General features: G+C 44.2%; 1 protein-coding gene across 5 annotated transcripts in view; it reads right to left on the reverse strand.

The window, feature by feature from the left end:
* Window positions 1-10,190: 10,190 nt before the first annotated feature.
* Window positions 10,191-26,279, reverse strand: part of SMAD9 (SMAD family member 9) — a 56,518-nt gene continuing 40,429 nt past the window's right edge. For 2 of the 5 annotated variants that reach the window (XM_053311091.1, XM_053311090.1), the window contains exons 4-7: window positions 24,960-25,091; window positions 22,020-22,241; window positions 17,972-18,228; window positions 10,191-11,572 (exon numbers count right to left, since the gene is read on the reverse strand). In XM_053311091.1, coding sequence (XP_053167066.1) covers window positions 11,429-11,572; window positions 17,972-18,228; window positions 22,020-22,241; window positions 24,960-25,091 — 755 coding nt within the window. In that variant the 3' untranslated portion in view covers window positions 10,191-11,428. Of the gene's footprint in view, window positions 11,573-14,014; window positions 14,101-17,971; window positions 18,229-22,019; window positions 22,242-24,959; window positions 25,092-26,279 lie in introns of those variants that run through there. The other 3 variants (XM_053311093.1, XM_053311094.1, XM_053311095.1) reach the window with 3 other exon arrangements.

A 26,279-nucleotide genomic window follows, 5' to 3' on the forward strand; every position in this document is an offset into this window, starting at 1 on the left:
TGCCCTTGCAGCCCCAGTACCAGAAGAGCGGTATTCAAAATAAGCTTGCTAGTCTGCCACTACTGCTAGGGTACACGGGCACTGTTTTGGAGACTGAATGCACTGGCTAACATTCAGACTAACACTGCACTAGTACAAACAAAAAATAAAGCCCTTAATAGCTTGGGTATTTAAGAGAGCACCTTCTTTGTCATGAACCCTGCCACATGTTACGATCTTCAGGAGAGGTTTGGTTACAATTTCTGCCAGCTCGTTTGATGGTGACCGAGGACTGGGCTTTCTCTGTGGCTGCCCCAGAGCTTTGGAATATGCTCCCTGCTGAAATAAGAGCATCTTCTTCTCTATTTGTTTTCAGGAAGACCCTCAAGACTCACCTGTTCTCATTGACTTTTAATTAGAATTTTAATAATTTGCTTTTAATAACTTTTATTATGAAATTTTTATTGTGTTTCATCTATTTTAATCTGTGACTTTTTATATGGTTTAAAATTTTGTAAACCTTAAGCGATGCAGCGGGGAAATGCTTGACTAACAAGCAGAAGGTTGCAAGTTCAAATCCCTGCTGATACTACATTGGGCAGCGGCGATATAGGAAGATTCTGAAAGGCATCATCTCATACTGCATGGGAAGAGGCAATGGTAAACCCCTCCTGTATTCTACCAAAGAAAAGCAAAGGGCTCTGTGGGCGTCAGGAGTCAAAATCGACTTGACGGCACACTTTACCTTTATACCACCTAGAGATGTATATATCAGATGGTATAAAAATATGATAAACAAACATTTTGCACCAATTCAATGGGCCCTGGGTATTAAAGAGGACATCTTCTTTGCTATGAACCACACTGCCCATTGAGATCATCAGGAAAGGTTCATCTGCAGTTGCCACTGGCTCGTCTAGTGGCTACTTGGGGATGGGCTTTTTCCATTGCTGCCCCGAGGCTTTGGAACACGTTCCCTGCTGAAATAAGAGCCTCCCCATCTCTTACAACTTTTAAAAAGGCATCGAAGACACATTTGTTCATTCAGGTTTTTAATTAGATACTGTTTTAATAGTTTGATTTTTAAGTGTTTTAACATTGTTTTATTTTAAATCATTGTAATGTTTAAACCTTTTTACTTGTTTTTACTGTTTTGTTGTGAACTGCCCAAAGACAAGCACTTTGGGCAGTATACAAATAAAATAAATAATGCAAAGGTGTAGCTATAACTAGTTCTACTAAGTCTGCATTCTGGGTTAGTGGTGGTGGTGCTGCATCCGTGCAACAGAGTGTGCCTGTGTAAGCTGTGGTGCGCCTCCTGCTTGGAAACCTCTTCTTCAGTCTATGTATTATACAGGGAGTTATGCAAAGTCATCTGCTATCCTCCTTGTTGTGCAAGCCTAAGAGACTGAGCAACATGGGTCTAACAGATTAGGATCTATGTTTATAGTATTGTAATGTCCACCACATAACATCTTGCACTATTGGATATTTTTCACCACCCCTTTCAAATAAACCAGATTGTCCAAATCTATCAAAAAAAAAACCCCCAATGCTTTCTTGAAAGCTAACATTGAGGCTATTCACATGTACATGCGAAACCAGGCTAAGGGAGCCCGGCCTGGTTTCGCACATGCATGTGAACTGCCGGGATTGTGCCCGATCCTGGCGACACCACAGTGTCAACCCTGCCTACGAAGCCTCCCCTCAAGACTCAGGGAGGGGGATCCCCATAATGCACTTGGAGCTCCCTGGAGTGGAGTGATGAGGGGCAGCATGTCCTGGCACCCTGACCCTTGGAGCTGCCAGCAGGAGCGGCTGCTCATCTGGGCGGGTGATCCACCCGCCCAAGGATATTGCAAGGATCATCTGCGGAGTGTTAAGTACCTTCGGGCTTCCTCCCCACAAAATGGGGTCGCAAAATGGGGTAGCCCAAGGATATTGCAATGTTCATCTGCGGGGAGTTAAGTATCTTCGGACTTCCTCCCCACAAAATGGGGTAGCACTGCACGTGAGAAAGCATTAAAAACAAAACAAAACAAAAAAACCCTATTCAAACTGATATGCTCCCAATTAACAAGTGTCTAAGACATAAACCAGAAACTCCAGAGTGATATCTGTTTAAGTAAAAGGTTTAAGCCTTCAGATGTTCCATAAACCTGACGCCGAATGTGGTTACAGCACTGAAAGCAGGTCCCACACTGCATGTCACACCCCGTGGCTTGTGACAGTGATGTTCATCTGAAGAGGCAAACGATGATGGCAAGCGCTTCCATAATCAGCAGCCTGGCTTGGTTGACAGGTATTGGCAGATTATTATTATTTTAAATCAGTACACTTCCCGGTGAAAAATCCTCTAACAGGACTTGCATTGCCTTGGACTCTGTTATTAGGCCAATGAAATACAAAGCCCTAGTACTGGTTGAATTTGTTGCTGTGGTTATATGCCAAGAAAAACATCAAACTCAAATAGAAAGGGCAAGTGTAGGTAAATGGACAATGAGATCAAAACAGAGAGCGATATAGGAAAATGTTGAACTTGTATGTATAGAATAGGGTGTGGACATGAAAGCAAGCATGTTAAGTTTCAATTTTCATTTTTGACCTACAAGTTATAATGGTACTCACTTTAAGTCTCATTTTAAACTGACAGTTTTTATATACTGCTGTGTAAAGGCCAAACTACTATTAAACACATGGTGAGACAAGCAGGGTTATCAGAATCAGGATTGGATATTTACTGCTTTCCTGTAGCCCTGACAAAAATCGTGCCCCCCACCCGCCAAAGAGAACTTCCATTGGTACCAATAGAAGCTTCCTATTCATGGGGCTAGGAGCAACTTCAGGGGCTCAATTTTCATCAGAATCATGGCAGGAAGTGGTAAAATATCTACGCCATCTACATGTGCTGTTATCCCAGTCCTGATCAGGAACTGTAACTTGCAGCTGTGATTTAATGTTAAACAAACCACGTTAATGTAATACATAGTTTGGTTCTATGTCCTAATGGATAACATAGTAAATGCCCTTTAATTTGTGACATTTTCTGCTCAAGAAAGTTCTATAGGCTGTCTTTATGGGCCAAATCACATGCTTGGTTCAAGTGGTTGATCGAACAAAAGGAAAAACTATTTCACACAATACCTACTTTTATGTATTTACTGCCTCCACCAGCACAATCCTATGCATGTTTACTTATAAGTAAGCCCCATGTGTCCAGTGGAGTTTACTGCCTGCCAAGTGTGTTTAGCAATACAAAGGCGATGAATATTTATATACCACTTTTCAACAAAAAGCTCCCAAAGCTGTTTACACATATAAAAAATCAAAATGGCTCCCTGTCCCCAAAGGGTTCACAATCTAAATAAGAAACACAAGGTAGACATCAGCAACAGCCACTGCAGGAATACTGTGCTGGGGATGGATAGGGCCAGTTGCTCTCCCCCTGCTAAATAATGAGAATTGCCACTTTTAAAAGGTACCTCTTTGCTCAGTTAGCAGGGAATGACATAATCCTATGATATTTATTTGAGGCTGTGCCATTGCACACCGTAGGACTTAGTTCCAAGCAAACATGCATAGGCTTGGAATGTAAAGCTGCAATGCTATGAACACCCACCTGTGAGTAAGTCCTACTGAACATAGTGGGACTTACTTCCAAGTAAATATACATAGCAGGACACCATTGCATGTTACTCTGGGAAGAACAGAACGGTCTCATCAATAGTTCTATCTCACCGTGGTTAATGGCTGAATGCAGAGTTGGCATCACTGGGTAGCAGCTGAGGGCCCAGGGCCCCTCCAGAAGGCCTAATGTATATAACATTATTAACATAATGTATAACTTGACCTGAACTCATACACTGTTTTCCAGGGCTGAGAGCTAGCATTGGCTCAAATTCAGTGCTGTCAACACTATCACAGTCATAGGTGTTTTACTTTCAGTCCTCTATATGCCTCAACGGCCTTTGGCCATTGCGGCTGGGGATAATGGGAGTTGTAGACCCACAACACAAGCTTGAGAACCCCTGCCTTCACCCTAATAATGCAATGTTTATACTTCACTGCCACATGAGCCAGACATGTTCCTTCATGCTGTCTGACAGCTCTCTGTGATATCATTAACAACATCCACCTGAATCAATCAATCATGACAGGTTTAATTCCAACCTCCCACCCCCACCCACAGCAAAGCTAGTTTACTGAGTCATGACAAGCAGCTAAAGGGAGGAAAAGGGGGGTCCTAAGGATGGAGTCATTTGGAGATACTGGATGTTAGACAAACTAACATTGCTAAAATAGTGGTTGCAGCTAGTCTGTTTTACAGGCAGATTTCTTAATAGGAAAATAGCAGGCCTGGATATTATGCTTAAATTATTGGGGTTTTTTAATGCCACAGGCAGATTTAACACTTGTGGCTAGCTCCCCAATGATAAACAAACATTTGACACAAAGAGCTTGAGCGTGCTTTGAATTGCTGAGACACAGAACTGCTTTTAAGAAATTGTGTCTTCTTTTCCCTAAGCTGGCCATCAATAAATAGCTTTTCCAGTAAATGGCTTCTAAATCTTTCAGGCAGCCCATCTCAAAGGATGGTGTATTTATGAGCACATTTAAAGGCTTTCAATTTAATACTGGTTGATAGCTACAAGAAAACTTCATGGTACAAAAAGTACCATTTAACATGGTGAGGAGAATGACAGCAGCAAAAGAGAAGATTACACTTCTAATACAAGTCTGAATTGAATACTGAAGCAAATGGTCTGTTTTATATCTTTTTCAACTTATGTTGGCAGTAATCTATGTGCTGTTCTTTTTCTTCCCCTTTAGGTGGCTGAATGGAGTCTTGACTTACAAGCTGCAGATGATTTAGTAGTAATTAGCAATCCATTATTAGAAACCTCTGAAACTAAGGATGTTGGCAGTTCACTGAAGTTTCACAGGCAGTTCTTATAATTATCACTGTTAGCACACACCACACAACTTCTAAAAGGTGCAAAAAGAGTCTGTTTTTTCATTATTAACACTGCAGGTATGTGAAGATTTCAGAAAACATTTCCTTTAATAATTAGGCTGTGAAAGAGGTAACCTACATACTGTTATGTGAGAAAGAAAGCTACAAAGCCTCCTGTTGAGTAACATTCCAGCAACCCATGAATCAATGAAGTTATCTCCTGTTTCTATCCTTTAAAGCAAAAAGAGTTCCAACAGTTTATAAACATATTTAGGCACAAATCTTGGGGCTGCAGACTGGCAACCCTGGACATAACATATCGTATCTAAAGATGTAATATGAATGAATCACAATAAAAACTTGTTTGTGGTTATTCTTTGAACGGGCTCTGTTTCAGTACCCTGGCTATTTCTCTTCTTTACCCCCAATACCTCAACAAGCAGTGGCAAGGTAGGCTTGTAGGACAGTAGCTCAGTGGTGGAGTGGTGGACAGTAGCTCAGTGTAATCTACTTTACATGCAGAAGGTCCCAGGTTCAATCCCAGCATCTCCAAGTAGGACCAAGAAAGACTCCTGTCTGAAACCTTGGAAAGTGCCGCTAGCAGTCAGTACAGACCAGTCATTCCCAATCAAGGTTCCTCCAGAAGCTGCTGAACTACAATTCCCAGCAATAAATTGTCTCTGGGGATGCTGGGAGTTGTAGTTCAGCAACATCTCAGTACTTGTGTAGGCAGTAGCTAGATGGACCCATGGTCTGACTCAGTATAAGCCAGCTTCCTAAAAATAATCTGTCTGCTCCGGAATCTATAAAGATATTAAAATAAAGTATCTTCAAAGAGTATCTGCTGTAGCAACATATCACATTCACTGTTTCCTCTAAGGCATGTGCATGTGCTCGCACTCACAAGTTTTTTTTATGTCCGCTCAGTTAATTTTAAATCCCGCTCAGGTTGAATCAGGCCCCATTCTGAATACATGTGTGCACACACTGCCTTGATACTGCCTCCCAGAACAAAATTCATTCTGCACAGAGATGAAAAAAATTAAGAGAGAACACTGATCACATTGCAGAAGCCACAGGGAAGATGGAACATTACTCCTACAGCCCTTCTGCTTATGAAATTTGCTTCTCAACTCTCCCAGGGACCTACTATAGGGAATATCCCATGATAAATACTACACTGATAATTGGGATTCACAATATGATAAATGCATATTTATATGCACTTACTGTGCACATGTGTACTGACAGACACACACACACCCCTACCTTCCCGTTTCTTAATCACAGTTTAAATCCCTTTTGAAATGTACCCTTGACATTTGCACAAATACTTTAATTACAGACATTTCTAGTTAAAAACAACCACCACCAGATAGTTTAAAGATTAACATTTGGCTTATTGGAATGATATACATTTCTTTAGCTTTCAATATCAAATTAAAGTTAATTACTTTTTAATTAAACCTATTTTTGGTTCCAACTAAAATGAAGCTTTAAAAAAAAAAATTGAAGCATCTTTTAAGATGAAATCCTTGATGAGCTTCTCTTATAGAACCCAGGATATGAAAAAACACCAGAAATGAATGACTAGATCAGATGGTCCCAAAGTGCTCTACTTCAGCTCCCTCCGGCCAGGACTTGAGCATTCCAACAGCTGCCAAGTTCAGCAGCTACAGCAGATATCCATGCAAGGGGTGGGAAACCTATCTCCTCAAGGACCCAAAATTCTGGGGAGCAAGGAGAATGCTGTTCAGCAATGGCTTTCCTAGAGAAGAGTAAAACTGGTGATTCTCTTACATTGAGCAAATAGCCCTACTCAACCCCAGCATTCCTCCTGCAGCTGTTGCTGGTGTTTACCTTATGTTTCATCTTTGATGGTGAGGTGACAGGAAACCACATTTCCTCCCTGCTCTATATAAACTACTTTGAGAACTTTTTTTTGGCCAAAAAGCCCTTACTAACAAGTTGGAGGAGCAAAAAACAAGTCCCAGCCACCTCTGGCCCCACCCCTGAGTTGTGAGGGCTGGCCATTCATCTGATAGGGGAGGGAAAACACCACCGGGATATCCTATCCCTCCCCTACCAAGCGAATGACAAGCTCACATGGCTCAATTACAGCCAGAGTGGGGTCAGAAGAGAGCAGCTGCCAGTACCCAAGAAGCTGTGGCTTGTTTTCCACCCCTCCAGCTTGTTAGTATGGGCCACTACTGAGTAGCAGTACTAGGACCATTTGAAGAATCAAGTGGTGAGTGGTGGAGAAACACCTCAAACCTTCATTCCCTAAAATGGCCTGCCATCACAGCCCATTCACACCACTTTCTTCACACATCTATTGCCTCTAAGCAGACAACTGGAGGGCAGGCTCATCCACATCCCTCAGAAGGCCAGATTTGGATCCAGGCATCGAATTGTTGACCAGAGGACTATGGTTCTCTGTTGTTTTTTTCTATATGGTCAGACAGTGGATTTAAATGGACTATTAATGTGACTTACCAACAGCCCAGCCTTATACAGCTGCTGTCGCTTCTGTTCACAAGCAATGTCTTACACCACTACAGCCAAGCCATGAAAGTAAGAATCCTATGGGAAGGAGACATCAGATCTGCCTCCTCTCATTCTCCACAGGGAATCAGCCGGTTGAGGAGAGCTAATCTTGTTGTAGCAAGCATGAACTGTCACCTTTGTTTAGCTGGGTCTGCCCTGGTTTGCATTTGAATGGGAAACTACGGAGCTCTCCCTCGTGAGAGGGAAGGAGGATTGAATTTACCTTGCCCACAGATGACTGGCACTCAGTCCCAGGGCTGGCACATCACCCACTCAAATGAGTAGTAGCTTCTACTGGAGCTCCCGGGGTCGTCGTGCATCACCCCACCCCGCAGAGCCCCAGTAATGCACCTCGTGGGTGTGCGGGGCATTACCGGGATCCGCCTCCCACACAGAGTGTGCAAGCAGCTGTGACTGACACTCAATTTAAAAAAAATGTATGTCATTATAAAAAGAATGAGGTTAAGCCATTTAACGAAATGAAATTAAGCTTAACCTCATTTTTAGAGGGAGGCTATATAGGTGGGTTTGCCTCCGTGTAGCTGCCGCGATTGGGCCCGATCCCAGAGGTTCACACGAGTGTGCAAAACTGGGCTGGGCTCTCTTAGCCTGGTTGTGCAAGCTCATGTAAATAGCCTCTACATGTGTGAGCACTGTAAGATATTCCCTTGAGGGGATGGGAAGAGCACCGGCATGCTTGCATGCAGAAGGTTCCAAGTTCCCTCTCTGGCATATCGGAGAAAGGGCTGGGAAAGACTCCTGCCTGTAACCTTGGAGAATCCACTGCCAGTCTGTGCAGCCAAAATACTGAGCTAGAAGGACCGATGGTCTGACTCAGTATATGGCAGCTTCCTATGTTCCTAATCATGCTGTTCTACCAACACAGGACCCTTGGTCCTGATCCTAGGCACTGCCACACTGGCACAGTGGCCCAGAGAACTAGGCTCGAAGATTATTTTTTCTATGGTTTTATTTCCATACACAACGTGTCTTCTCAAGCAAGCAACGTTATGAGTTGAAGATGACCTTAGCAGCATATTGAGTATATGAATCCTAAAGTGGGTAAGCCACTATGGATGACAAAAACCCAATCCTAAACTAGAATGTTCTTCAAATCATCAAATTAGTCTGGAAGAAAGGGTAATATTTTTCTAGGAAATAGTTGGTGGTTTTGCATGGATCTGATTAAGTTTAGCTCATGAAGCCTTATTCAGGACTGCATGCCAGGACTTATTAAAGCCTTACTCAGGGCTGTATTCACACAGTGCAAATGCATAACTGGGTATTTGTGGTGCAAAATTCACCATTCCAAAAATCTCAGGATCGAATGGTATGTGTTCAGTTGTTGCCCCAAATAGCAGCTGCACATTTAAAAACAGGGTTGAGCTGAACTAGGCTCATACAAAAACCTTCAAAAGAGGGCCAAAATCATCCCATCCCGTCGCTTTGGGTTATTCCACCTCTGCTGCTTGTTGTTGCAGCAGTGGCAATGGTATGTCTCCCAGTCATTTCTCCCTCTCAAATCTACCCCTTGGAAAGGCATTACAGTGTTGTGGAGCATTATTCCAAGGGAGTTCTGGAAAAAAAGTTGCTCCCTTCTTTCCCCCCAGAACCCTCTTCAGAACATTATGTGATTATCTGGTGTCATTTTGTGGGGGGAACTGTGGGGGAAATGGCCAACTGGAGGTCATCACTACCACAAGTAAGTCTCACGTTGCACCTGATACCACTAAACCTGGGGCAGTGAAAATGAGGATGGGGGCATTTCAGCTCAGCCCTAATTTAATTCTCCTCCCCCTGTCATTATCGCATAGTACTTCCCCCCCACCATCAGCTAATTACAGAAAAGGGGTGCACTGTATGCCTCAACATCAGGAAATGGGCTGACATTCAGAGTAAGGAATGCCAGTGCAGCAAGAGAGCAGCCTAACAGAAATTCCCAACTAACAGCATCAGTGCAGTGAGGAAGAGGCAATTTTTAATGTACTCCTCATCCCCAGGAAGCCCTCTGCCACCTGAAAAATATGTCCCGGAGGGCCGCAAAACCATTGGGCACATATTTCTGGGTGGAACAGTGGGCTTCCTGAGGAAGGGGAGGGCATTAAAAATGGCTGCTTCCGTGCAGTTAGTTGGAAAGTTTTGATAATAGGCTTTTTTGTTGCACCAGAGCTTCCTTGTTCTGAATGTCAGTCACCGTTAAGTCTTCCTGGATTCTATAGTGGGAGGAAATCTTCAATTGCTAATGCTGGAAATTTAATGTGACATGTAGTCCCCTCACCGTGGTAGCAGATGATATGGGGTGGTGATGGTAAAATGCACAGTGCCAGGATGTCAGGTCATGGATCAGCTGCCCTAGATATTATAGAGAGTTAGGTAGGAATGAAACACATGGATGCTATGTTCAGCAGTCACCACATGTTTCATTGCATCCTTGGATATGTTGCATATAATGCAAAGCTCCAGACTTGGTTTCTATTTTTTAAAAGCAAGTTTTAAAAACTTGCCACCTAATAGTGCAGCGGGGAAGCAATCTGCCTAGAGAGCAGGAGGCTGTTGGTTGGAATTCCCGCTGGTGTGTTTCCCAGAATATGGAAAACTCCTATATCGGGCAGCAGCAATAAAGGAAGGTGCTGAAAGGCATCATCTCACATTGCATGGAAGGAAGCAATGGTAAACCCCTCCTGTATTCTACCAAGAAAACCACATGGCAACAGCACAATCTTTCCTTTCCTTTTTTAAAACCTTAAAAGTTGCAAAGATTAGCTTGAGATTATATGAGCAATTCCTGATGAAATCTCAGAAACTGGGGCCAGGGAAGGGGGAAATTATCACAATTTCCAGTGGTCAAAGGAAGGATTTCATTGCTAAGCACAGCTTTGCCCCCCTCCATGACTAACAGAAACAAAATAAGTTATCCTACAAAAAAAGTTTGACAAACAGACAAATATATGGAGGACATACCTTTCAATGCCATTAGCCATGATAGCAAAATGGGACCTTCATGGTCAGAAGCAGCATCCTTTGCGTACCACTTGATAGAAACCATAAGGGTAGTGGGAGGCCAAAGCCTTTATACAATGCAGTGGTTGAATTATTGCGTCACAGGGGAAGAAGGGTCCAGTCCCCTTAGCTTTTGTAATGGCCCCTCAACTAGGGCTGCCATATGGAAAAGAGAACAGGTCTCCTAAACCTTTAAGAGATGCACAGAAGAGGGAATATGTTAGCAAGTGCAGCTTATTATTGGGCTTGGAGTGGGTGGGCTGCGCCTGCTGAAATTCCCTCTTCTGTGCATATCTTACAAATACAGGAGACCTGTCCTCCTTTCCATTTTCAACAGTAGTTCTGTTCTTTTTCAACAGTAGCTGAGAGCAGCCTTACTCTCAACTACTGTTTTTAGGAGGCTCCAGGGGGCCCTATGATTGGTCAAAAATGGAAAAGAGTCAGGGGAAAGGTCTTGTAGGTTTCAGTAAGGGCCCTCCTTGGAGCACTGATTCAAGGCTTGCGAACTTCCAGGGGCATTTGTTTGGTGGTGGTTGGGAACAAAATGTTAGCAAGAGGGAACTTGGCCCCATCTAGTAAGAAATTCTTATGATCTCGCATGTCAAGTTATTTGCTTTGCAAAATGTATGGAGGTGGCAGAACTGAGCTTTCCTTGCATAATTTTGTTTTGCTCTTTATTTTTGCACACATAGCATGGGACTTATTCTACACCCAGAAATGGGTCTGCTAAGCCCAAATTTCTATGGCAACACAATGGATCATACTAACATCATATTAACTAATAACCACAAAGTACAGCATGGGGATGGGGGCACTGATAATTGGCTATGTATATACACATCCATATATTTACAGCTACATACAGAATGTTAGGTTGGTTGCAGGGTGAGAATTCTTCGAGCCACTGCCTGCAACAGCATTTGTCCCACAGGCAATTTGGAGAGATGATTACGATACCGAGGAGATGGGGTTATGAGGGGAGCCCATTTGTGTCAGCACCTTATCTAGCCATTGCAACGGTCCATGCAGGTGAATCTCAATCCAGCATGGAGTACTTGTAACATCCTGGCGATGATACTCTGCTCCCCAACCCTACAAAGAGATGAGCAAATGCCAAAAGGTCAAACAGGTGGTTTTCATCTTGTTCTTCCCATTAGAAAAGGTCTAATTACATTCACTGGAAAAACTTCTGCATTCAATAAAATAGCAATAATAGAAGTCTACAAGCCAACCCCCGCACAGAGCATCTGTGCGTTTTTTGGGGCCGGCAACCTCTCTCCCCCCCACCCCAGTCTCCGGCCGGGCTGCCGCCTCCTCGCCGGGCCGGATCCGCCGCCTCTCTTCCCCCGCCCAAGTCTCTGGACTCGCCGAGTGCCACCGCCGCGGCCAGGCCCGCCGCCGCCTGGCATCCGGGCCTGCCGGCCTCCGTGTTCAGGCCGGGCCCGCCGCCGGCAACCTCTCTCCCCCCTTCCCCAGTCTCCAGCCGGGCCGCCGCCGGCCTCCGCGTTCGGGCCGGGCCTGCCGCAGCCGGCCTCTGCGGCCGGGCCGGGCCCGCTGCCGCCCTGGCCTCCATGGGCCGCCTCTGTCCTCCACCACAGACGCGCCTCAGCCAATCAGGTGCGTCCCTCCGCTCCGCTGCCCAGCCAATCAGCTGGGTTGCCGGGACGCATCCCCACAGAGGCACGTCTACGGGGATTAAGTATATAGATTCTTTAGCCAGTGGCCATAACTAGGTATAAAATGAGTCCTAGCAAAACAGATTTTGTTCTTTTAAGCCAGCTGGCGAGAGGGCATTTCATTTTTTCAAATATGGGGCAATGCCTTAGTCCTCATTCCCTACTACAGGAGTCTCCAACCATGAGCCCACAGATGTTATAGGACAACTCCCATTTCCCCCACTCACAGTGGCTGAACATAGGAACATAAGAAACTGCCATATACTGAGTCAGACCCTTGGTCTATCTAGCTCAGTATTGTCTTCACAAGTTCACAGACTGGGAGCAGCTTCTCCAAGGTTGCAGGCAGGAATCTCTCTCAGCCCTATCTTGGAGAAGCCAGGGAGGGAACTTGAAAACTTCTGCTCTTCCCAGAAGTCATGATGGGAAGCTGTAGTTAAACATCATCTGGAGATGACAAGTCTTTTTATACCTAGAGGAGAGCTGGTCTTGTGGTAGGAAGCATGACTTGTCCCTTTAGCTAAGCAGGGTCCACCCTGGTTGCAAATGAATAGGAGACTAGAAGTGTGAGCTCTGTACAATATTCCTCTCAGAGGATGGAGCTGCTCTGAGAAGAGTAGAAGGTTTCAAGTTTCTTCCCTGGCTTCTCCAAGATAGGGCTGAGAGAGATTCCTGCCTGCAACCTTGAAGAAGCTGCTGCCAGTCTGTGAAGACAATACTGAGCTAGAGAGACCAATGGTCTGACTCAGTATATGGCAGCTTCCCATGTTCCTAGCTGGGAACCCCTGTCCCACTGTATCTAAGCTCAAGTACGTGTTACTGATATATTTGCATGTTTTCCTCTTTTTTGTCCCTGCCTCCATTTCCTTCCCCTTCTTTTGTTCCCCATGTGTGGATATTTAGATTGTAAGTCCCTTTGAACAGGAGCCTGTCCTCTCGCTGGCTGACATCCTAAGAAAATGCCAGTGCCACTGTGTGGTGCAGTTGTGTTCTAGACCAGGGATTCTCAATGTTGGGTCCCCAGATGTTATTAGACTTCAGCTCCCATAATCCCCAACCAAAGGCCACTGGGGCTGGGGATTATGGGAGTTGAAGTCCAATAACATCTGGGGACCCAATGTTGAGAATCCCTGTTCTAGACTAAGGCTGCAGTGGCACACCTAAGAGCATGAGAAAAGCCCTGCTGGATCAGGCCAAAGGCCCATCTAGTCCAGCATCCTCATGCAGTGGCCAACCACATAGTGGGAGGGGATATTTCCCCTTCTGCCTGCACCACCTGAGGCTCAAGGACATATTTTTGGGTGGCACAGGGAGCAGAAAGAAGAAGGGGAGCTAGTTCCTGCCACCACGTGTGCCAACACAGCCTTGGTCTGGAATGCAACTCTACTGCACTGACATCTCCATCGTCAAGATGATGGCCATTCTCTATAAAGTGCCATATACATGGATGGTGCTGTTTGAACAATGTAATAATAATGGCTGACTTGACAGGCAGTCCTCCGTTGGCAGCAGATTTGCAGGCTGCAAATTCAGAAGTACAGGTGCTCTCCATCACAGCCCCCATGGCCATGCCCACCCCAACAGCCAGAGAAGCCAAGAAGCGCTGGATGCATGTCCCCCTGCCCTCACTACACCCCTGATTGGCAGTAGGGACTTGTCAGGGCTGCTGCGCAACTTCAAAGGAAGCTCCAATGGCTTAGCAATGGGGCTGCTGTGGAATGTCTTTAAAGCACATCCAGGCAGCAGCATAGGGCTCCTTTCCATTGCTCCCAATGTCTTTCCATTTAGTGGCTGACATCCTGACTAAGACAGTGGCAGAACGCCCAGAAGACACACCTGCTACTAATTGCAGAAGGCTTCCAGAGTACCACAGTTCACAGGCTGAAGGGGCGGTTATCACTGATCCCCCTGCTGCCCCCAGAATTGCTTGGAGACCTCCAATTCCTATCATGAGAATTATGTTCTCAAAAAGACACACAAAACATAAACCCGTGGATTGCTCAACACTCGGGGACATATTTTGGCCCTACAAAATATGCTTGTAGGACAAAGAGTTGAAGTATCAGAGCATATGGAAAGAAAGCAATTAGGCTGTGGGGAGAGAGAGAGAGAGAGACTGACCAACTGTTGTACAGCATGTAGCATCTATCTGACTTTAGATGGCACTAGTGACTGACGAACAGCAACAGACCAGGCCTGACAAATTCTTGTTTCATTCAGTGGTTCTCCTTCTCCCTCTGGTGGAAGTTTGAAAACAGTTGATTTCTGATAGTGTTTGTTCTGCACAAGCCACAGAACTTTGGTGTTCCAATCATGCCTCTTTGTGAGAACACAATTCCCATCCTTTTAGGCAGAGATGCCTCCAGTATTCACCGCTGCATTTCTCCCTCAGTTATTGAGTTCTGTATTACTTGCTTCTGTTTCTAAAGTGCGACGGATGCAGCAGCAATTCTCCACTGTCTCATTTGTTTTTCCCAAAACATCTACAGAGCACTGGGCAGGCATAGTCTGCACAGCTTCGGTTACTTTAGTTTCCCTACTCTACCTTGCTGATGTGCAAGTGTTTTTAAAAACACTGGGGGGGGAAACAATAATGGGGCTATTCACAGGACTGTGTGGGCAGGCGAGCAGGCTGGGCTAACTCACCTTCCCCCCAGATGAACAACCAAATGTTGCTGGGAGTGCGTACCGCACTCCGAGAAGATCTGTACTATTCCACACAGCACAGAGCTCCGCAGGCTGGGACCACACATCCCAGCCTCCGCATATCCCACAATGCACCATGCGATGTGTTCAGTGCATTGGGGGATTCCCCCAGGAGAGAGGTCCTCTAGGCTAAATGCAGTCCAAGTGAACACATAGTAACAGAGCCGGAGTTAAGGGCATGCTCGTGCCTTTCTTGTGACCTGAAACAAGAAAGAAGTACCCAGCCAGGATAAGCTGTGCACACTTCCGATCAGTGCTCATGTGTTTGCAAAGATCAAGGGAGGAGAGGGAGGAGGGATCATGTGGAAGACAGGACCTAGAGAGGACAGCTTTTTGTCCACCTTCAGTAAAATGCTGGGGGCAGAATGTGGGTTGGCTGTGCCTGTCCTACCCAGCTCTGGCTCCCACACAATCACTCTCCCCTCCTCCTCCCTTGAGCTTTGACAACACATGACTGCTGATCAGGAGTGCACATAGCTCTCCTACCCTGTTTCGGGTCATGAGAACTGCCCTCATATGTAGGGAGACATCTGGTTTGTCACATAGGCAACTGGCCATGAGATAACCAGCCAAATGATATTTTAGAGTGGTGACTGAATGTGGGGGAGGAACGAGTGTAGCAAGGAGTCACACAGTTTGCAACTGTTTCTGTTTGGCCAAATGATAGCAGAGTGAAGGATAGCAAAATTCCCTCTTCATTCCCACATGATAATATCAGAGAAAGTATCACTAAGAGAGAAAAGGTGTGGTGAAACTGGCTACACTCCCATTCATGTAAATAAACACCAATATTTTATCTACACACCCTTGAATCACTGTTGCTTCATGCCCACATGCAACAAAAAGATATATATTGGTCCTTAAAATCTTATATGCAAAACCCATAGTTAATAACTAACACAGAAGCTCAGTTTTTGAAGGAGGACAGGGAGACAAAGCCAACTGGCAGATGTTTTTAAGAAAGACCCTTGCCTGCCTTTCCTCCTAAGAACTGTCAACTTGTTTTAGCTTGCAGAACAACATCTCTCCTGTTTATAACTTTCAAGTCACTTTCTGTCATTGGAAACAAGATTTATAGGGCTTGTGGAATCTTTCCAAGTAGTAAGAAAGTGGGCAAAATGAAGTTCCCAATTATCTTCTAAAGCAGATTAGAGGATTTTTTTCTCTTTCTTTTTTAATGTTTGTAGTATCCAACACATCTTGCTTGCTGGAGTTAACTAAGCAACACAGTCCCTGCCTGTTGGGCACCACTGTTCCCCCTAAGGCATGCTCATTTTTGTATGCTCACAAGTTTTTGGATGTCTGCTCAGTTAATTTTAGATCCCGCTCAGGCTGAATCAGGAAGGCCCCACTCTGAAGGCACGTGCATGCACACTGCCTTGCTACTGCCGCCCAGAACAAAACTCATTCTGCACAGAGATGAAAAAAATTAGAGGGACCACTGTTGGGCACATCTGCTTATGGGCATTGGGGTTTCTTCTGCACAAATCTTCTGGCATGTTCTAGTCTGAATACTGGTGGCTTTATGAACCAATTTTGTGCAAGCCAATTCAATGAAACAGCTTTAGCTGCAACAGCACAAGCCACCTGAACCATGATGGCTGAACCATGATGTATCCATGATGGATACAGCAGCATCCCACCCCTAAGCACATGGATCCAGAGCCATTTGGCTGATGGCTGGCTGAGAAGGGGTGCAGATTTGTTTTGAATTGGCCTGAACCCATTTCTCAATTTTTGTGTTGGAATCTGAACATTTGATTAGGAAGAATTTTACTCCAAACACCTTAGTAAACGATACAAAAATCAAACATGAGTGTTTGGTTTTTATCCAAGTCCCAGAAATAAAGCACAGTTCAGCCAGAGCTGTGCAAAAGCCCTCCAAAGCTGATCTCCTCGGCTTCATCCAGGCTAACCTGGGGAATGAACAATTCCCAAAAGCCTTAACAAAGAGCCTTTGGGAAATTTTGTGCAGCTTTTGCATGCTGTGATTGCTGGCTTGCATACCACATAGCTAAACATAGACATTGGTATGCCCATCCGGGCTGCTGCGCATGTATAACCTCCATTGAGGCTGTTACAGAACAGAACGGTTCCGCTCCAACCTTAAATTTGTACAATTGCAGTTGTGCAATACAATCCCCATAATTTCAAAGTGTTCCACAACAGCCCCGATGGAGATTACACACATGCAGCAGCATGGGGCTGCTCCATGGCGCATGTAAGCTAGGAATACAATCCTATGCATGTCTACTCAAGAGTAACTTTTACTGAGGTCAATGGGACTTGCTTCCAGGAAAGTATATATAGGGGAGCTGGTCTTGTGGTAGCAAGCATGACCTTCCCCCTGTGCTAAGCAGGGTCTGCCCTGGTTCACATTTGGATGGGAGACGACATGTGAGCACTGTAAGATATTCCCCTTGGGGGATGGGGCCTCTCTGGGAAGAGCATCTGCTTGCTTGCATGCAGAAGGTTCCAAGTTCCCTCCCTGGCATGTTCAAGAAAGGGCTGAGAGAGACTCCTGCCTGGAACCTTGGAGAAGCCACTGCCAGTCTGTGTAGACAATACTGAATTAGATGGACCAGTGGTCTGATTCGGTATATGGCAGTTTCCTATGTTCCAACAGCTTATTTTCCAGGTTCATCGAGCCTATAAATTTTGTTCACTCAGGTATGCAGACTGAAGAACTAATTTAATTAACCTTGCTGGTAATTAAACTAGTGTTTACCTACTGCAGGGGTGGCTATATTGCAACAATGTACAAGCCTAGCAGCCTTTACCTGGGTGAACTGAAACCATCCTTCCTCGCCTGCCTCCTGGCAGCAGAAGCCAATTTGTAGGGACTACCCCTAGCTAGGCTATGGCAAAAAATATTACAAGTTTCACTACCTCATGATAATGGTCCATGTACTCTACCTGCAACTTATGTAATGGTTGACAGAAAGGAGCTATGAAATTATGGCTTTTAATATTCGTACACTCTCGCTATAATGGTAATGACTGTTTTGCTCATGGCAAAACACTTCTGAGTTCGCTGCACTGGAAAAAATAGTAGAGATTAATCCCATTGTGCAGCTCAGAATCTTTAGGGAAGAACACACATCCTTACTTTAACAAAGCTCATCCGGATGGTACACATCTTGGTCAGCTCATAGACCACCTCAAAACCATGGTTCACTGACTGGGCAAGCAACTGGGCAAAGAGCTGGTTGTTGAAAATCTTCAAGCTGCAGCCGCTGGGGATCTTGCAGACAGTGGCCGGGTGGAAGCCATGCTGATAGTTGCAGTTGCGGCTCTGTACAAAGATGCTGCTGTCGCTCACACACTCTGCATATACCTCTCCGCCAACATAATAGAGGTGAACACCTTAGCAAGGAGGGAAAAATTTGGGAGGTAATTCTCTGCGGTCTTCAACAAAGATGAAAGCAATTTTAAAAACCCATCATGCATTTGATTATATACTAACAGTGCATTCCATGCTCCACAAAACACAAAAATAAAAGTATTGTAAAATTACAATCTATCAGGGGCGTAGCGAGATGGCCGGGGGTCAAAGCGTAGCCAGTCCCACCGCCCCAAGCCACGCCCCCTGCGTCTGACGTCAGATGCAACTATCAGTATGGCTGATGTCAGACGCAAGGGGGCGGGCAATCTAACCCACCCAAGCCTTCCCATGGTCAGCAGCAGCATTGGTTCAACAGCGCTGAGTGGAGGCGGGCGTGGGGCTACCTGGGGTTGCCGTCCTCCACTGGGGGCAGTGGCAGCAGATCAAGGCCGGGCAGCCGACCTCTGGTAGCCCCTGCATGGCTGGGGTGGCTTCTCTCTTCCCTGCTTACCCCGTGCCTCTCAGTGCCTCACACTCTCTCTTTTGGTCAGACGCAGGCACAGAAGGCAGAAGCAGCTGCTTGGCAGGCAGAAGGAAGCCCCGCAGCAGGCTGCTTAGCTGGCAGCTCACCTGGGCAAGCAGGAGAGGAGGGCGACTTGTGAGAGCAAGAAGGGACTGGCCTTGGGGGCCCTCGGACCCTGTGAGCCAGGAGACATTTCTTCCTCCTTGATGCCTATGCAGTCTATATACCAAATCCTACAAATCTGTGCTCAGATCTGCCCAGCAAGTAGCTTTGGTTGCAATATTCACATTTCACGTTTCCAGGGGCATAGCTATAATTGAGCGGATGTGTTCAAAGAGCCCGGGCCCCCAGCTCCTGAGGGCCCTCCAGCTCCACCCCTCCCTATTTTCTTCATTATGTCCCTCACTCCAAGGAGACACTGGGGAGAGGGGTGAACACAGGCCCCCTCTCCCCTAGCTACGCCCCTACAGGTTTCAAACCACCTGAAGCGCTAAGTGCATGCCCCTTGCATTGAATAATACATCAATTGTTCCCTAATGGCTTGTACCTTATGTCTTAAATGCCCTTATATAGGATTCAAGCTCCTCAGGCAACCCAGTCACTGTCAGAGTAGGTTTATCTGAAGTTCTGATTTTTCTAAATCAGTGACAACTTATCCTGCTGGCCAGACTACTTTCACACCCTGTCTCCAAGTATCTGTAAAAGTTGCTCTCAGTCTCTGGCATGTATCTCCACTTCTGTAAGGATGCTCCTCCCACTTTGACTAATTTGATGTCACCACACAAGGGGGTGGAGCTTAATCGCTGAAAGTGTCTATGAAGTTCACTGACCTCCTTGCAGGCCACAGAAAGTAAGTCCCTGGGTCATTCACAAAATTCTGGCTGATTATGCAGGCCATGCTGAAAGACATTACCTTTCCATGTGAGCCCGGCTGCATTTAAATGCTCTTACTACATGTGTTGACTAGGCCACTGATTGCTGGTGTACTAGTAGCATGTCAAACTGGCCAGTGCACATGGTAAGAGCAGTTAAAAAGAACCAGGGGAAATTAGGAAAGCTTACACAAACAGGGTTTCCCCCATGGCTCATTTTATTCATTCATTCATTTATTCATTCATTCATTTGATGTCTATACCGCCCTTCCAAAAATGGCTCATGGCGGTTTACCCAGAAATAACAAATAAATAAGATGGATCCCTGTCCCCAAAGGGCTCACAATCTAAAAAGAAACATAAGATAGACAACAGTAACAGTCACTGGAGATACTGTGCTGGGAGTGGATAGGGCCAGTTACTCTCCCTCTACTAAATAAAGAGAATCACCACATCAAATGGTGCCTCTTTGCCAAGTTAGCAGGGGATATCCAATAAATGCCAAATCACTGGCCCAACTTCTATATGGGACACAACTGGGCCCCTATTCTAATTATAGGCCATTGGAGACCACTCAATCTAAATTTATGAGAACAGTATTTAGGGCCCCCAGATGTATCTCCAGTGCAGCACTAAGGCTGTAAACAGGCCTACAGAGGATGGAAACAAAAGCATGGATTCTAATCTTCAATTATTAGTTTAAGATCAACTTTTCCCCTTTTCGGCTGATTCCCCTTGTGTTGGCTGACAGGTTTTAATCTTCCTGGACACAAGCACTGTTGAGTAAACATTCATCACTTGACTTTTCTATAGAATATCTGTTATCAGCATACAGTAAAGCCAAGGAGATCCTCAAACAGGATCTTGGACATTGAGCAGCAAAATGACTTAAGTTGTATTTTGGAGACTACAGGAGTGCCCCCTACAAACTAGGCAAAGAGGCACCTTTTTAAATGTGGTAAATCTCTTTACTGAGCAGGGGGAGAGCAACTGGCCCTATCCACCCCCAGCACAGCATCCCTCCAGTGGCTGTTGCTGGTGTTGATCTTGTGTTTTTCTAGATTGTGAGCCCTTTAAGGGGATAGGGATCCGTCTTATATTTATTTAATTATTTAACTATGTAAACCGCTTTGGACACTTTTGTTAAAAAGCAGTATATAAATATTTGTTATTGTTGTTGTTGTATAAGAGGGCGTCTTGGTGATTTTAGCCGGGTACCTGCCAGTTATCTCTTGTCACTTTCTCTACTTAGCCATCGCAGAGTGTTTCACAGAGCAAAATATGGATGATGCTTTACCATCAGCGGTGTTATTTGAGAAATTTTTAAAAATTCCCTTGGCCAGTCGGATCTGCCCCTATGGTTCAGGTTAGCTTGAATCTGTTCACCACATGCTGTTATAGTGCTCCTTTTATATTGATAGTCAGCGCAATCTTATTACTCCCTTATTATCATCACATCTTCCCAGCTGAACAGATGAATTCTATGCCACACTTTAGGCAGATAAGAAATCTTCTATCACTCATAATGTTGCCGAATCTTGGCGCTTTCCAGACCAGACCCTGCAACGGGGTCATGACACATCTCTGAAGTGTGCTTCTACACTTCCTGTGTTGTGACACCACAGTCCTGACGAAAGCGCCAGGGTGCTGTTCATATGTTGGATGCCTTGTTTCGAATTTAATCGCTGTGATGTAGTGCTACGATGTCTTTTATCTGGCGTAAAAAAAGGTGTTGTTTTTTCAGGTTGTTAGTTTTTGTGAGACTGCCCTCCCTTCAGGTTTTATGTTTTGAAAATGATTTGCATGAACGGAGCATTTTGCCGCTTTTGAGCAGCTAGTCTGGAAAGCGCCCGAGTGCGGCTGCTGTCAAGATCTGCCAACAGTTAACTTCTGGATCTATTTCTTAGATGCCACTTTAAAACTGGCTATTGTATTGGTGTGTACTGTATAAACTCAATATAATAATAGAACTCTTATCTGAATGTAGTACTTATTGGCTTGTATGTACGCTTGATCAATAATCATAATAAAGTTATTCATATCCAATAAAAATTAGCCCTGAAATCAGATTCACCAGGTGCTCATTATGAATTCAATTTAGCTGCTCTGTTCTGAGGTTTAACTTGTTAATATTATATTACAACTGTTATTGGTTTATTCTACTGGGCTTCTGTGTGTATGCATTATTATGTACTGGTCCGTGACTGTAATAAAAGTAGTTGATTTGATCTGACCTTATTTTCTAAGCCTAGTAGATGGTCACAAATACTTCAGGGAGTTTCATGGAGCATGCATAGGACTCTGCTATGGTGTAAGTATTTCAAACATCTCCTGGGTCATATAAATAAATAGGTTTCAGTGGCATGCATATATTTCAGGTTCATATCATGCTTCCCAGCACTGCTGCTTATCATCACAATGAGGAATTTGCTCTTACCCTTTCCTATGTGTCTTCTGGTGTTTTCTATAGTAGAATTTCTGTTTACATTGGAGAGGAGTCCAAGGCAGAACCTGTTCTTATTGTTTGAGGGATCTGTAAAGCCATCTATAAGTATACTTCGAGAAGAGGCTTGAAAGGTCTCCCCTACTCGATTATTGAGTTCATAGTATGCTACTGAGCACCAGTGCTGTGGTTCCTCGTAACAAACGGGACGGAAGTCTGGAAGGAGAGAACAAGAGTGAAGCATGCAAAGGTGGTACAGAAACAAGCAACAGGGTTACCTCATGCCACATGGACTGTCAGGAATTGTTTCCATGGCAAGTTCCATTTTATCCTAACACATGGGAGCCACATGCAGCTGCTCTAAAGTTGACTGTGTGATGCCTGAAACCATCTAGGGAAGCAGTGGTCCGTAGCAGTTAACCTCAGCATCACCCCCACCTGAGGAGAGCTGGTTTTGTAGTCGCAAGCATGACTTGTCCCGCCCTAGTTGGGAGACTAGAAGTGTGAGCACTGTAAGATATTCCCCTCAGGGGATGGAGCCGCTCTGGGAAGAGCAGAAGGTTTCAAGTTCCCTCCCTGGCTTCTCCAAGATAGGGCTGAGAGAGAGATTCCTGCCTGCAACTTTGGAGAAGCCGCTGCCAGTCTGTGAAGACAATACTGAGCTAGATAGACCAATGGTCTGACTCAGTATATGGCAGCTTCCTAAATATTTTCCCAAGATTGGTTGCATGGGGTGTTTGACCTACAGTTTGATCTGCAGATCACTGCTTTCCCCATGTGGTTGCAGGTGACAGGACATGTGTTTTTATGCATTCACCATGTCATCTGAATATGAATCATCTTACTTATCTGCAGTTACCCTGATTAACTTTGCACTATGTGCTTTCAGCTCAACTGTGGCAAAGAAGTGGATCTGGTTGCCCTGTACAGAAATATCTGTGTCTACAAAGCTTGCATATTACTTTTTCCCCCAACTGGTGAGAATTTTAGCATTAAGTATCATGAAATACTGAAAAGTGTGTAATCATCAATCTAATGTACCAGTCTCAGGCTACAGTACATCAGAGGCTACAAGTCAAACAGTTGTTTCACATAATTCATACGGAACGGCAAAACAGTAGCAACTCATGACCCAGGACAGATGGAATAATTCTGATACAGTTTTGGCTAAAACAACTCAAGAAAGAGCTCTTGGGATCGCAGTACAAGGCACACTGGGACCATCAATTTGCTTAGCTGTGGCAGTGAACTGGGCAACACAACATTGGTAATCCTTGTAAAAAGGACAGAAACTAGACCTTTGATAAGGTACAAAGCCATATCAGTATGGCTTTGTAACTTAAAAGAAACAGTGAAAAGCAGATGGATGACTGCACTTATGCTGCAGCACGTTGCCATGTCATTTTAAAAAAAAGAACTCACAACCTGCAATGCTCAAAAAGTGAACCGACACATTTCAGACATGACAACATGATTTAAAGTGGAAAACCCTTCTTCAGTGTTTTTAATTATTGCAATTGTTTAATTGTTATTTTAAAATGTTTTTAAATTGTTAATTGTTGTTATATTGTTTTTAATGTTTGTTTTAGCTCTTTACTGTTTTAATGGTTTGTTTTAATTGTAAACCGCCCTGAGCCATTTTGGAAGGGCGGTATAAAAATCAAATCAAATCAATCAATCAATCAAATGAGTGCATTTGTGCATCTGCTTTTTTTCTTGAGTGTTGGCAAAATGTGAAAACACCCTCCTTATAACACTGTAACAATCTCTGCAGCATCTGCATGTCAAATATTGTGGGCAGTTTTCATCACCATATCTTTGAAAGTTGGAGATGGAGAAGGTAGGTACAGAAAAATCAAGGTTATACCCCAGAGCTTGAGACATGTTACAAAACCATGGCCAGAATCATGAAAATGGAAATAATGTCTCAAACAGAGGTATTTTAGCTTTTTAAAAAGAGGCAAAAGTAACCTGATGTGGAGAAAATGAACAGAACAATTATTCCTTCTGTTAAAATGCAAGATCTCAGGCTCTTGCAATTGAGCTTACAGGCAGTAGGTTGAAGTCAAAGAAAAAGAAGGACAATAATGTTAGGAACTGCCAAATAAGCTGACTGCCAGAGGATGCTGTGATGACTACTAGAATATAGTGCTATAAAAAAACAGTTATTTAAATATGGTGGTCAGGGAATTCAGGATCTGCAGAAGAGCAATCCCATGACTGCTACAGGGCAAACTATTTTTGAAAATGAGATAAATCTCAAAAGCAGTCCATGATACATCATGGGGTGGGGGTGCCCGCTGTTTAAAAGGAAAAAAGTCAAAGATCCAATCTGAGCACACCTGCAGTAATTCTTTGTATCCTGGACAATAAGCCAATCAGAGGTTACTAGCTATGGTAACCAGAAGCATCTCCATACTCAGAGCTGGAAATTGGCTTGAGCCAAATTTGGTGGCTTCCTTTCTAAGACTGGGTGTTAGAAAAAGGATGCCACATGCAGCCTGTAAGTGATGAGATCACCAGTTCCCTCCCGCCCAGAAAGTCTTCTTCCCAATAGTCCTACAGGGCATGGTCTAAAGTTCAGCAGGATTTATTTTGCTTCCTTGCACTCCATTTGTCAGCCATAATGGTGGGCATGTTTGATTTGCCTTCTAAGCTCAGAGATAGTGAAGATCGACATCTGCAAGCCACCACATATACAACAACCTACCAATATTCCAGTCAAGTCAATGAATGACTCCAATATTTTGAAATAAATGGTTTCAGGATTTTCACAGAGGCATTTTTGTTATGGACAGACTTTGTTAAAAACCACTGTTCAAAAACTGAAAAGATTTTTGTTTTTTAATCAGAGGCTGATAAAGCAGGCATTACTCAAGTCTTTTCCCCCTAGAAAACAACACAAGTGTTTTTTGTGGGGTTTTTTTTACATACTTTCAGGCTCTTCATCAGCAGATTTACCTCCATTGGGCAATGACAGCACTAACTGACTATCTGCATGTACAGGACGTCCATTGTGGTTTCCTTGTGTATCTCTTGGATTGTAAGGTGGAGGAGGAGTTTCAACTGGGGGAGAAAAAAGGTAAGATATTGAGTTTTGCATCGCCTTAATTGACTGTTCACTGAAGAAGGGCCAAAACAAAATGGTTCCAAGTTTCTCTGAATATCCTTCTTTTCCTTATTGTCCAGGTTAGAATTGAGAATTTATTTGTGTTTTTTTTTTTGTTTTGTTTAGCTGGAGGAATAGAAGAAACCTCCATCTATCTCTGGGATCCACGTCTCTGAGGATTGACTGTGTGGGCAAGAAGAGGAAGCAGTGACTGCTAAATAAGTTTCCATCTACACTGATTTATTTGTTTATTTAAAATATTTCTATACCGCCAAAAACTTGCATCTCTGGGTGGTTTACAATGAAAAAAAATTAAAACATCAAATCAATCAACAATTAAAATCATTTAAAACATTAAAAAAATTAGAACATGTAAAACCCAGTATTAATTTTTTAAAAACTATCAATCTAATTAAAAGCCTGGGTGAATAAATGTGTCTTCAGTGGCTTTTTAAAAGTTGCCAGAGATGGGAAGGCTCTTATTTCAACAGGGAGTGCATTCCAAAGTCCAGGGTCAGCAACCAAGAAGGCCCCATTCCTGAGTACCTGCCAGGCGCGTTGGCGGCAACTGCAGACGAACCTCTCCAGATGATCTTAACAGGCGGTGGGGCTCATGGCAAAGAAGACGTTCTCTTAAATATGAATGTGAGGCTGTGTCACCTCAAACAGAGGTGACACAGTAGTAATACTGACAAATTACAAGTCACAAGAGCTAGATGGCATTTACCCAAAAGACCGTTATGAACTCAAAAATGTGGTGTTGGTGAACTTTTGACAACTTTTGATGTTGGTGAAAGGGCATCATCCAGACTGCACAAATGAAAGATATTCCACCCATGCTAGTCTGGAAAGGGATGGTTTTTGCCAATCTCCCTTCCCACTGGAGGCCCCCTGTGGAACCCCAAAAGGTGTATCTGAAGGCTAGCCCTCAGAGACATGTTTTCAGAGGGCGCCAGGACACTGCAGAAGGGCAATTTTTAGCCACTTCTCCCTTTGCAAATGTGTAACATCTTTCATTCTTGCAAGTATTAGTCCGGATTCTGTCCATACTTTGTTGTGAAAATCATAGGATTTTCTGACCATAGGATTGGAGAATAACCAATGTAATACCACTTTTAAAAGAGGGATTGGGGGGATCTGGAAAA

The sequence above is a fragment of the Hemicordylus capensis genome, chromosome 3 (assembly GCF_027244095.1).
Source record: "Hemicordylus capensis ecotype Gifberg chromosome 3, rHemCap1.1.pri, whole genome shotgun sequence".
Lineage (NCBI taxonomy): Eukaryota > Metazoa > Chordata > Lepidosauria > Squamata > Cordylidae > Hemicordylus > Hemicordylus capensis.